This window comes from Corylus avellana, chromosome ca1, assembly GCF_901000735.1.
Source record: "Corylus avellana chromosome ca1, CavTom2PMs-1.0".
NCBI lineage: Eukaryota > Viridiplantae > Streptophyta > Magnoliopsida > Fagales > Betulaceae > Corylus > Corylus avellana.
Genome location: NC_081541.1, coordinates 852,158 through 865,055, shown reverse-complemented (window position 1 = coordinate 865,055; position 12,898 = coordinate 852,158). Strand labels below are relative to the sequence as shown.

Sequence of the window (12,898 nt, the reverse complement as noted above, 5' to 3'; positions counted from 1 at the left end):
TTGCAAAATAAACCCTTAAAATTGAATGAGACTATCCCAATAGGTCCACACGGGGCTTTGATGTACAAAATAAGAAAAGAAAATTAGAGAAATCATAGTAATGCCACATCATTGGGTACAGACACACCCACAGAAGCACCATATCATCTCCCGCCCAAACTAAAAGCCTTCACAGCCTCTCAGAAAGCGCGGGAAAATTCGCATACCCATTTGGCAATTCTGAAGCCCTAACTATAAACACCTCTCTCTTTGTCTCTCAGATCAGACCTCCCAGTCACAGCAAAACCCCTCGTTTCTCTGTCTCTATAAATCCAAAACCCGAAGCCAATCCAACTTTCAAAACCCCAACGCTGACAAAAAGTGAAAGAAAATGGACACGGAGGGGTTATCGGTGATCTGCGCGGGTCTCGGAATCGCCGAGGAGGACGAGAACGGCAATCGGATCGGCTACATAAAGGGGGAGTACTGTCTAGGTATACCCCCATTCACTTTCTCCACAACTCTCTATTTGGTTTCTAGGAAAATGTGCAAATTTTTTGAAGGAAAAAAGAAAGCTTTGAATTTCATTATTCTTGTTTTTTCTTTTATTATTATTTTTTCTCATATGTTAGTAAATAATTAAATCAATTGGGCTAAAATTTCTGATTTGATTCCTTAAAAATAGAGGGTATGAAAAATTATTAAGTCTTAAGTTTGTTTTTCTAGCTCTTGCCGTTCGATTTTAATTTTAAATCCTACCTTTGGCAGATAATTTGAAGGATTTGCTGAGGTTTTTGAGGCGTGATGATCCACAAACTCGAGATGTGTTTAAACAAGTCTGTAAATGGAACATTGTATCTAAAGATTTGATACCTATTATTGAACACTGCCAAGATGATTCTAGTTTGGTTCTAAATGCAGGCAGGTTTTGCTTATTTTTCCATCTCGTGTTTGGAAAGAAAAATCAGAGCAGTTTATTATTATTATTATTATTATTTTTTTTTAATTATGTTATTATTTTTTCTGTCTTGCAGTTAAAGTTTTGGTGTTCCTTGGTATGCCTATTGAGCCTACATCAAATGATATTTCACAACAGCTAGAATATCTATGGGGGTTGAAGGCTTCAATTACATGTAGTGACGTTATTGCAGTGATAGTCTCGCTTCTAGAAAGTCCACTGGAAAATTTGGAACGGTAAGGATTACTCATTCAGAATCATAGATTTTGCATCATTTGAGTCTGGTATTGAATTTTTTGTTGAACTGCAGCTAAAACAAGTGTTTGGTTATTATCTGGGAATTGAAATAGCATGAAACAAAGCATTGGATATTTTACTTTTTAATTATTTTCCAAAGTTTTTGCAGCAAATGAATTAAGGTCATGGTTCTAGTTGATTTTCCTTATAAGTTCCTTGTATGCCTCTTCAAATTGCAATTACTGCCTGTGAATGGCTTGTTGATAACTTATGAGTTCTGTTCATGCCTTAGAAACACTACTTTTATTCTCATTTCTATTTCTTTTCTTTGTAAAAGTGAGTAGTAATTAAAAATGCTTCATATTTACTTATACCCACGTTGGTTGTCTTTAAATGATGGCCCTTATATATATATATATAAGGTATCTGTTACTTATATTACTTTTCACTGCATCTTGACATGCCAATTGTTCATGCATCATAAGTTTTTGAGATGATTATCGTTTCCAAAGTCTTGTTATCTTCGCATTGTTGTTGTCATTATCTATTTTAGTTCTTTTTATTTGTTGAGTTACTGACTAATGCCTGCTTCTTTCTTAAAATTGGTTTTATGAGTAATTTTTTGTCACACAGTGAAACATTCACAGAGGATGACTGGAAATTGATGCAGTTGGTGCTTACGTTATTTCGAAATGTTCTAGCTATTCAAGAAATCTCATTGCAGCAGAAGGCTGGGGGATCTGCTAGTCAATTTTTATTGTTGAGGGATAGATTTCTGGAACTTTTATTCCACGAGAATGTAATGGACTTAATTTTAGTCATAACTCAGCATCTTGGTGGTTCTTGTGGCTATCTCCATCAGGATAACTTACTTTTGCTGGAGATTTTCAATTACATATTTATGGGTCAAGAGCCAGAGTTGATTGCCAAGGCACATCTGAAGGGTTTTAAGGTTGGTTTCACTTCATCTCTTTTCAGTGTCTTTTATGGTAACACTAAAAGTTTATGTCAAGCTGGCCAAAATTAAGGTTAAAAAAAAAAAAAAAGATAAACAGGCTCGACCAGGAAAAATCAAAGATAATTTAAAGCTTTCTCATAAGCTCTGATGCGAAATACTGAAATTACATTGACATAGCCATAACATACAGATATGGTTTGCCATAATGACTATAGCTCATCAGGTATAAGTTGAATTGGTGACACGTTTCCTTCTCTTCATGCATTTGGCCGTTGAGCTTCACAGTATCTGAGTACTAATATCATCTTTCACCTGTTGTACGGTTTCTTGTTGGCATGCATGTGGTAGTGCAATAATAATGTGTTTTGTCTATTAGGTGGATGAAGACAACAAAGCTTCTCTTGGTAGTCTCAAGTCCATTATGGAGGAAGAAGAGAAAAGAAGGCGTTCTAGACTATTGAATATGGGTCGGCATTCACAGTTTATTGGGACGTTTACACGGCTTAAGATGGTATGAAGTTCCACTGCTGCTGATATTAGCGAGGGTTGTGATTTAAAGTTTCATTAACACCAGTAGTTTTTCCTACAGGATGGTTCAAAGGCAGTACTAAAGGGGCCAGCTTCTGCATCTCAAGATACCATGCTTAAACCACACAAGATTCCTCGGGGTCCAATAAAAAGGATTGCCTGGGATATTGGTAGATTACCTTCAACAGAGGATAAAATTTTGAAGTTGCTTCATGGTTTTGTGAGCCAGTTTCTATTGGGGGGTTACAATGGCAAGTCTTTTGGAAAATGCCTATTTTAACTTAATCTTTGTTTCTTTCAGACTTTAATTGTAATGTTCTGACATCGTAATGCAATCCAATTTTTTTTGTCAGTTCTAATGCAGTCAATTCGTGAGGATATTGAAAAGGAAAGCCATGCAATTCAGAAGAGTGATGTCATTGTTTTCTTTCAAGTTGCTCAGTTTGTCACTTCCTTTCAATATCATAAGTTTTTGAATTCCAAGGTGAGACATGAAATCTGGCATATTCTCATCTCTATATGTTTTCATACTCTTGGACATATTTCTTTTCATTGAAGTTTTGTTAGTATGATTCTCAAAGTAAAATAGAAGTGACAAAACCTTTAACTGAATGAATATGATAACTAATTATTGAAAGCAAAAAAAAAAAAAGGTTAATTTACACCCATTAAATTTTTTGTTAACATCTTTGTAATGATATAACGGTAACAGATTTACTTGATGTCTCACACCTCTTTTCTTAAATTCCTAGGCATGATAAGATTCTTTTACGAGTAACTAGGAAATTAATCACATTGCTCTTCTTTCTTATTGTGGGCTCACCAACAAGGTTCCAGAATAGTGCAAATATAGTTCTGATTTTATCTGTTGTGAGCTTCAGACGTATCTATTGAGGGAATATCTTAACAAGGAAAACTTTTGTTCAATGAAAGATTTATTGTTGCTTTTGTCGTTTTAAAATAATAGGGGCACCTTACGCTTTTAATAATATTTGTCGTTTACTTATAAAAAAAAAATTGGCTTATTGGAAATTTTACACGTGTAAAGGATAAAATACAGTTTTCGATTGAAAACAAGAAAACGCAATTTGAAGCCTTGGTTCGTTTCCCTGTTGGTAAGTTATGCATTGCACCCAGTGAGTTTTGAATCTACGACCTCATGAGCACTTTGTTTTTATAAAGGGAGGAAGTTTTGTTTGAGCTCATTGGTTTAAAGCCCTGTTTTTGACGTGTTATAGCATTTTGTCAGAAGTTCTATTTCTTGATGTCTAGTTTGACATTTTTTTTTTTTGTTGCTCAATAATTAGTTGTTATTTCAATATTCTTTTCGTTATAAAATATTTTGAAGTGTTCTCTTGGGTTTTCTGTGGTTTAACAGCCAAATGCGGGGGTAGACATTTCTGAAGCTTTTGTCGATAAAGATGCTAACGGCATAATTTTTAGAGGTGATATATGTGGACCAATCACTGAATCGATGAATGAATCAATGTTCCAGCTAGTCATTTTAAAGTGGCGGGATGCATTTGATGGATTAAAGGGAACACATGACTACAAATTCCTCTCTGCACCTGGTTCTCTTATGAAAACTATGGTGATTTTTCCACCTTCAACTCAAAAAGTTCTGTTAGCTTTGTTAGCCTGACCAATATATGCCTTATGGATGGTGGATCAATAAACATTTCTCTGCTTCCTTAGCATCTTATTTTTACCTTCACTAAATGTCAAGCAATGTATTGGTTATGCGACTATTGCTTATTTATCTGTTATTTCTTTCCTCCCTGCATTAAGAACACAGATCCAAAAGAGCACCATATTGTGTGACTGGAGGAATGGGCTTCTTATAAAACCTTCCTTAGATGATGGTTGTTTGGAAAAGAGAATTTTTGTGGCTCAGTGTATTTTTACATGACATATAATTTGATTTTTTTTGACAATTGTAACGAGAGATTTGTAAATGGTTGCAAGTATGCAAGTATATTTGATTTGAGAATATATGTAATTTTTCCATAAATGTTTGTTGTTTCCTAGGTTGGAATTTAATTCTTGAATTTTGCAGTTTGTTAAAATTTTCCATAGCAACCAAAATTTCAAATATGACAACTTGTATGTAAATGCACTGAAGGAGTGCATTGAAATTGAATTATCGCAAATCATAGATACAACTTTGCTAGCCCTCAAATATGTTAAAGGCACTAAAGGCAAGGCAAATGCTTTGTAGATAACATACATGGTGTCAGCCTAATCCAGTTCTGTTGCATAGGATAGGTATAAAATACCTATAAAGTCCAGTACCTCTTGTCCTATCCAGCAACCCAAAAGTGTTATATACAGCAATAGTCACTCTAACTATGCACAATTTTCTAATTGTATATATATATATATATAAAGTTGGAATTTGTTTGTTAGTTTGCAACATGCTGTCAGTTAGATGTTCCACTTGTTATTTGGGACATTGCTTTACATGCCATATAAAGTAGAACAGGCTTTACAGCTTCACTTCTCATTTTGAGACCCACAAAAAATGAAATTCAAGCAACTCCTTGCATTAACCTTCTTTCTGATTTGTAGCCTTGCCTGTTTGCAGATTTGCATGCTAGATTTGGTGCTTAAGCTATCGCCAGACAACTCCAAGGAGTCTCACACAGTGCGCATCCTTCTTTACAAGTTATTTTATGATCAGACTGATCACGGGATTACTCAGTTCCTCTTAAACTTGATCAAAATGTTTGACACTCACAAACAACCAAAAAGGTTTTTCCTTTGCATATTAACAACCCAAAATATTTTGTTCGTTTATCTTTTTTTTTTTTTTAATCTCTCAAATGTGGTAGCAAGGAGTTTCCTCCTAGTAGTTGAATTCAATAGTACGAGAATTGATTTTGGTTTATAGGCCTTCTTTTCTTGGTAGAGTATTTAGATGCCTTTCTAAATCATTCTTTAGCGCCTCTCTTAGGCACATTGCTTTCATATTAGGCTACTCTTCTAATTTTTTATTTTTATTTTTATTTTTGTTCCAGTCTGCACATGCAAACAAAGTTACATTAAAACTAAGAGTAATACTAGATACTATAATTCGATCCAACAATGTTGACATGACACTCCCAACCAACCATCTTATATATATATATTTTATTGCCAATGATTAATCAAAGGGTTAGTTGGGAGTGTCACGTTAGCATTGTTAGATAAATGTTGGAGAGAATTATAGTATTTAGCATTTCTTTAAAACTAAATGAAGTTTCTCGGACACTTAACTAAGTGTATTTTTTTTTTTTTTTTTCCAGTTTGCACATGCACTGTCTGTATTAACTCTTATTTCCTCATTAATCTAGACAGTTTTATTTTTATATTTTAGTAATGTGAATATATAGGTGCCAGATTCTACCTGGCTATTAGGATTCCTATAGTATATCCCTATGGTAAATATGTAATTCTACTCACACATATGCATATAGCAGCTATTTACATAATATAGTTTCTATTCTTTCTTGAATGTATTGGTGTCATATTTATGATATTTTTTCTTCTCAGTGATCTTGCAGATTTGGTAGAGATAATTCATAAAATTGTTCAGCTCATGGAGAAAATTCAAGAACGTGGAACATTGAGGGTGTGTTATGCTTTTTTCATGCTTTTGTGGGTTAAATTGAGATGGAAAGGTTTTTTTACTTGTTCGAGTCACGGAGAAAGTAAATGGTGCAAATTTGGCAGATAGAGTCACTACTTCTTCTTTTTCCTCAGCAGATGGAGTCACTTCTAAAATTACATTTCAACAAGCTTAACTAATATTTATGCGATTCCTCACTCTAGTTTGATATCTATTGTAAATTGAAACACCTCAAAGCTAATAATTTTTATCCACTAAGTTTATAACACCTATTCCAAGTACAATCATGTAAAAGTGCATAAACATCTTCCCTTATCAATTTGTAAGAGATGTATCTCAATGATACTTTTTATATGCCATATTTTAGTTCGAATATTGTTCTATTTTCCCACAGATTGTGTGTCATTTTCCTTGCTAGATGTATATCTCTAATCAGTAAACGTAGATTTGTATTTTCCTGGTTTATTTTGTCCTTTTTGAGTTGGTTATGAATTCATTGCATTGTCTTTTATCTTGAGCACGGCAATATGTAATGCTATAAAATGCTCTTCTCCTGTGCAGCTATGTACTCTTCTTGGAAAGAGGGTTTTCATTGCAGCATTTATTCTATAATCTGTTTGAATTTATGCATCCATCTTTTGACTTGAAAACTGTCCTTGTGATACTGATGCATCCATTTTTCTTTCCATTTGCTAATGCTAGGAACATGTATTCCATTATTAGCATATGTGAAGTATCTCTTTGAATAAGAAATTGTTTTGCTTATTTTCTGCCTATTTTTATTTTTTATTTTTTTATGGATAGTCTAATACAAGTTGTGCCTACCTTTGGGTATGTTTTGATCAATTTTTATCAGTCTAGGATAGCCTTTGTTATGAGAGTCTCCACTGAAACCTCTTCTCATTATTAAGGTTTCTAGAAAGTCAAGGAGAAAGAGAAAGAAGTCATTGAGCAACAAGGAAGCAGAAAATGGACTACTGGGAGATCATGTTAACATTCAGAATGAGATTGGCATCTCTACTGGTGAGCAGTCAGTGGATATGAGCATCGGCCAGAAGGGAAGTCCAACAAATACAAATTCTAATGGGAAAGAAAACATTATTGTCCCTTCACAAGCTGATGAATCTGAAATATCTGTGTTGGAGTCAGGGAACCTTAAAGGCAATATGCTACAGATGGGTAACAAAAGTGCTGATCATGCTAATGATGATCTCTGTTATGGCACTGATGATTCTTCCAGTGAGGAGCGTCTAGATTCAACTGATGAAGTTGATTTTAGTGTGTCAACTTTGATTTCTGCTTTTGCAAGCGACAACATTATTCATAAATTGTGTTGGTTGCTTAAGTTTTATAAGAGCAATTCCACCAGTACAAATCACTACATAATATGCATGTTGCGGAGGATTACTGATGACTTGGAGCTCTCTCCAATGCTTTATCAGGTTAAAATTTGTAATGTACTTACCTTCCAAAAAGTAGGAAAAAACACAGGATGTCCTACCTATCAAAAGACAAATAATCTTGCTTCTTTCAAGCTTAAATTTCCCTTTTCACAAAATATAACTATGAGGACATCCATATTTTCCCAAAGATACTCCAAGTTATATATAGATATATATCTCATGTACTATTTTCCTGGACATTTTTGCAGTTATCAATCCTCACCACTTTCCATAGTATCCTGGTTGAGCAGAACTCATGTCCGCCAAAAGAATATGAAAATATTATTGATTTCTTAGCGAGTGTGGTGAGAAGGATGCTAAGAAAAATGAAAAGCCAACCCCTTCTTTTTGTGGAAGTTCTCTTTTGGAAGACCCGCAAAGAATGCCATTATATTAATGCTGAATATTTAGTGCATGAGTTTGCTTCTTTGAGGAAGGAAAGTAGAAACTGGGAAAATATTTCCATGAGTGGAGAAATTGGTTCATCACAGGCCAGGGAATGGACCGGAAGAAACATAGCAGATGCACTTGGTGAAGATGAAGCTGATGTTGTGATCTCTCATAAGCAAGGATTTGAGAAGTAAGACTTGTTCTGGAAACTTGATCATTTGTCTAGTCTTTATTTTTTATTTTTTGTTTCTCGACCTTTTCATTTTCTATTTCTTACTGGAAATGCTGCATCTCAAGCCATTCATTTGTAGGCTGCCTTGTTCAGAGATGCTGTTTATCAAAGTTTGTTTATTGAGAAAAAAGGAAAAGAAAACAAAAGAATGAAGTTTGTTTTGGTTGAACAGTGGTGCTGCAAGAAAATGAATTATTAAATGCCCCCTTCTTTGTACAGTATTGAAGAAGATTCTGGCAAAGAGGAAGGAGGCGTCACATCTATTTCAGAGAGTGATATTAATAGAAAAGAAAACTATGATAGGTATGCTCTCAGAATTATAATTCTTGGGAATTGGTATTGTACTTGAAGATTTTCATGTCTATGAAACTCCTTGATGCATTTTGCTGTTGCAGTAGGGGCCAGTCCAACAAGGAACATGAATCTGAAAGGGCCCCTAGAGGAAAGAGAAGACTTTTTCTAAGTGGTGAGATGGAGACAAAAATTAAGGATCTCTATGAGAAGTAAGTGTTCTTAAAGCATTGCTTTCAATAGGGCTCTTAGATTATCACATTTATGCCTCATATGATCTTTTTTTGGTGAATTGATTAGGTATTGTTTGATAGTCTCATTTTATTCTCATCCTGTACCTTCTGAACTCTTTGCACTAAATCTTTGCTGACAAATGTGGCTATGTTAGATTCAAAGATGATCGACATTGTAGTCGTCGAATTGCGGAAGTTCTAGATTCTGATGGTAAAGTTTCACCTGCACAAATTTCTAATAAGCTTAGACAGTTAGGACTGAGAGTTGCACCAAGGAAAAAGATGCGATATGTTGATGAGCACGAGGGTGAAGGAAAAGCAGCAGAAAGTGTTAGTAATTGTCATAACTCGGATGATTTAGAAGGAAGTTTGTTGAATCGGCCCCTGTAAGTATTATAAATTTTATGCTTTCCGGATATTGCAGATTATATTTACCTTCTATGAGCTTGTTTCTAAAGCAGCAGTATTGAACTTGCAAAGCATGATCCATATAAAATGCATTTGGTGTTACTTATTTAAAGTCTGAATTCCTTGTTGACTAATTGTCCCTTCCATTTTGGAATGAGTCTGCAATACATGCATTTTTTTTTCCTTTTGTTTCTTATTATATTTTTTATAGGCACTCAAGGAAAAGAGTCCGAGCCTTTAGTGAAGATCAGGAAGCTATGATCAGAGCTCTATATGAGAAGTGAGTGTTACTTAGCTTGGTGGCTGGTTACAATATCAGTTTAAATTTCCTTTCACTAAATAGCCGCTCAAAAGCTGATAAAGATATGCTGGAATATGTTGTTTCCTTTTTTAAAAAATAAAATTAAAAAAGGGGGCTTTGTTTCATCTACACAGATTCAAAGAGCATAAGAGATGCAGCTACATGATTGCAAAAGAATTGGATGCAGATAGTAAATTCACGGCTGTCCAAGTTTCTCACAAACTTAAGCAACTTGGCCTACATGTTCCTCAACATAAGAGATTTGAAGCTAACATGCATCTGAGGGATGAGAATCTTAACGACTCCTTTACAGACGAAGCACATGATTCTGATGATGAAACATTGTTATCGTTAATGAATAGGTAATGTCATGTTCATTAGCAGTATCCAGTGCTCTTTCATGTTCACAGACAGCATTCAGTGCTCTTCTTGATGTACAGCCCTGTGTACATCTTCTGCTTTTAATATTATTAATTTCTAAAAAAAGTCATCTTCATATTTTTGAATATCCATGTTCTTTTTTTGGTAATAAGTTTTTTTTATTCTAATACATGCCCTTTTTAGTTGTAATTTTTATTCTCATATGCAAATTTGCAAGTGACGCAATTCGTTAACTAAATACTTTTGCGGTAATCTGTTAAATTTTACGACTGTTCTGGATCTTATGGTAACACATCAAAACATTTTTGTTGAAATCCATCATTGGTGGAATTCTGAAATTTTGTATTGACTAAAGTTCCTTTGCGTTGTGTATATAACATTAGAATGGTGACAAAATCTTGTCATGTTATTATTATGAGTAATGATAGATGTCACTCTTGTGTCCACCCAAAATTGATGTGACTTTTACAATCACAATTGGATCAAAATTCAATAATGATTTATCACAAATCCAATGGTAATTTTAAAAGTCACATCAATTTTGGGTGGACACAAGAGGGACACAAGGGTGATTTTTAGAATTACTCTATTATTATAGCTCTTATGTAGATATTTACCCACACTAAACATGTGACCCCTGGGATAATTTTCATAATTTCGTGCATGCATCATATTCTTTTTTGGTTGGTAGTATTTTTTGGAAAATAGTTATACATATTTTAGCTACCCTGTAACTTTTAATTGGAGTATCAGTGTGTTAAGCCTGTTCATTACTTTTCTTCTTGTATTTTCTTGTTCTTGTCAAATTAAATTTAATTCATCTTTTGGACATAGGAAAACTAAAAGGCCCCTTCCTCAGTCGAAGTATGAGAAGGTCATGGCCATCTCAATTCAGGGGACAACTCAAAATGATTATGGAAATAGAGCTACCGAAGGAGTTATAGAACGGTATTTTGCTCATCCACCATGTTTCTTCTTGCCAGTTACTGAACATTATTCAACTTATTCTACCAACCTTATATTGCTGTACATATAATTCAGACTGAACTAGGAAGTTTAGTGTCACATTTTTTATTTTCAAGTAGTAACTGCATCTGCAATCGGAAAGGAATTTTTGGAAAGCAGGATACTGGAGCTCGTGAGTGTGGATGGTATCAATATAGTTGTGATGTTGGTGTACCATGTTTGAAATATTTGCATACTTGGAGATGAATAAGAAGTCAACAGTTGGCTTAAAATCTGAAAAGCATTTCCATTTCTTTGGAAGAGACATGTTAATCTCGCTCTGAAGGAATGAAATCTTATCATCTTTCTAGAAACTGTTTTCTGCATCTAATCATCCCCACTTCCCTAGGATGCCTAGCTATAAAGAAACTTCAACTGCCTTATATTTAGAATGATTGTAGTTGAAGGTTTGCGTCCATTTTAGATTGAGTAGGCTTGCAATTAACATGAAAGCCAAAATTGAAAAGTGGATCTAATGTTTGAAGAGTAAGGTTCTTGATCTTCCATTAAAAGTCGGCAAATCACTCCTATAAAAAGAAAAAAAGAAGTTTCAGAATTCGGATATTCAACAGTACTAATTTATGTAGGGAATAAGGTGAAAGAAAAAAGGAGATATAAAGACAGTTGATTGAGCTTCTTAAGTTTGTTTGGAACAGTGACATGCAGGAATAATGTCAAATGAAGTGTTTTTTCCCTTGATAAAGTTTATTTATATTTCCCATTGTTACAATGCTACCTTTTAGTTCAAATAAGTTATCTGCATTTCATTTTCACTAAGCTGATAATATTTATAAAGGTGTGTCATATTTATTAAGCTGGCTATTTCTTGTACAAAAAAAAAAACAAAAAAAAACAGATTATTTAATAAAGAATGGTCTCAGATATTTACTTGAGGTTGGTTGCCCCAATAATTGTTTGTGATGGGAGTAGCTCAGGAATAATCTGTTAACATTTATCAACTTTGACGTAAAATTCATCCTACTTAATCTCTTTTCAGGGATGTTAGCAACCAATGCAGAAGGTTGGAGCCTGCAGGAATGGATGTGGATGATGCATTTAACCATGGCACTTGCATGGACAGTGGAAATCTTTTAGGCGTTGCACCTTTGAACAATTTAGATCATTTGTCACATCAGCAAGTGGATGATGAGTTGGCAGATTTGAGGGATGAAGTGGCTCTAGTTGCGTCTCCAAAGAATGCTCTTATTAGGGCTGGTAGTGAAAATTTGTTAGGTGTTGCACCGGAAAGCAATTTAGATCTTGTGTCACGTCAGCAAGTGGACGATGAGTTGGCAGATTGGGGGGACGAAGTGGTTTCTAGTGTACCTCCAAAGAGTGCTGTAATGAGAAGGAAGTTGAGGATGGTACTTGATCTTGAGGATGACTGAGACTGGAGTGTGGCCGATCAGTTCTCTTATTTTTAATGCCTTACAATTGTATTAAATTTCTTCTATTACTATATAATTATGTATATAGCATAGCATTCATGAACTTTGTTGTTACCTATGATCTTGTCTCATCCAAAGTTTTTCCATCCCAACCAAAATTTTGGATTAGTAAAATCCCATATTTTGTCGGTTGCATATCTTTTCTTTTTTGGGGCCATAAATGTTTAGCATATCTTTGAAATATCTGGATCTCTCAGGGAAAAATTAAAAAACAGATATCTGTATCTTACAATTCTCGTTTTTAGTAGAATGAATGAATGATATCTTACAAGCTTGGGAAACTTTTGACCTTTGGGACTGTAGATCTCAGCTTCCTTAAGGATATATTGACACAAGTTTTGGCCATCTTTAATTGGCTTCCTCGTCTTTCTTCTTTGACATACCTTGGCATAAAACTTGGCTTACCAGCTGAGTGATTTTTATAGTTGTGTACAAGCAATACATGTGTTAAATCCCCTCTTATTCTAAAAGTTGAAGTTGATAAGAATGAATGAATTTAA

General features: G+C 34.4%; 1 protein-coding gene across 5 annotated transcripts; it reads left to right on the top strand.

Annotated features, from left to right (window-relative positions):
• The first annotated feature begins 203 nt into the window (after positions 1 to 203).
• Positions 204 to 12,552, top strand: LOC132167643 (uncharacterized). Of its 5 annotated transcripts, none has more exons than XM_059578655.1 (19): positions 204 to 473; positions 748 to 900; positions 1,014 to 1,173; positions 1,808 to 2,126; positions 2,509 to 2,643; positions 2,722 to 2,911; positions 3,014 to 3,144; positions 4,156 to 4,251; positions 5,245 to 5,411; positions 6,192 to 6,270; positions 7,179 to 7,709; positions 7,919 to 8,289; positions 8,551 to 8,634; positions 8,727 to 8,834; positions 9,011 to 9,241; positions 9,475 to 9,543; positions 9,699 to 9,926; positions 10,780 to 10,893; positions 11,948 to 12,552. In XM_059578655.1, the coding sequence occupies exons 1-19, from the start codon at positions 371 to 373 to the stop codon at positions 12,336 to 12,338; spliced, it is 3,660 nt and encodes a 1,219-aa protein (XP_059434638.1). In that variant the 5' UTR covers positions 204 to 370; the 3' UTR covers positions 12,339 to 12,552. The 5 variants fall into 5 exon arrangements, with proteins under 5 accessions (XP_059434638.1, XP_059434637.1, XP_059434636.1 ...); XM_059578654.1 differs by having other exon boundaries at positions 4,039 to 4,251; positions 8,730 to 8,834; XM_059578653.1 differs by having other exon boundaries at positions 4,039 to 4,251.
• The last annotated feature ends 346 nt before the right edge of the window (positions 12,553 to 12,898 follow it).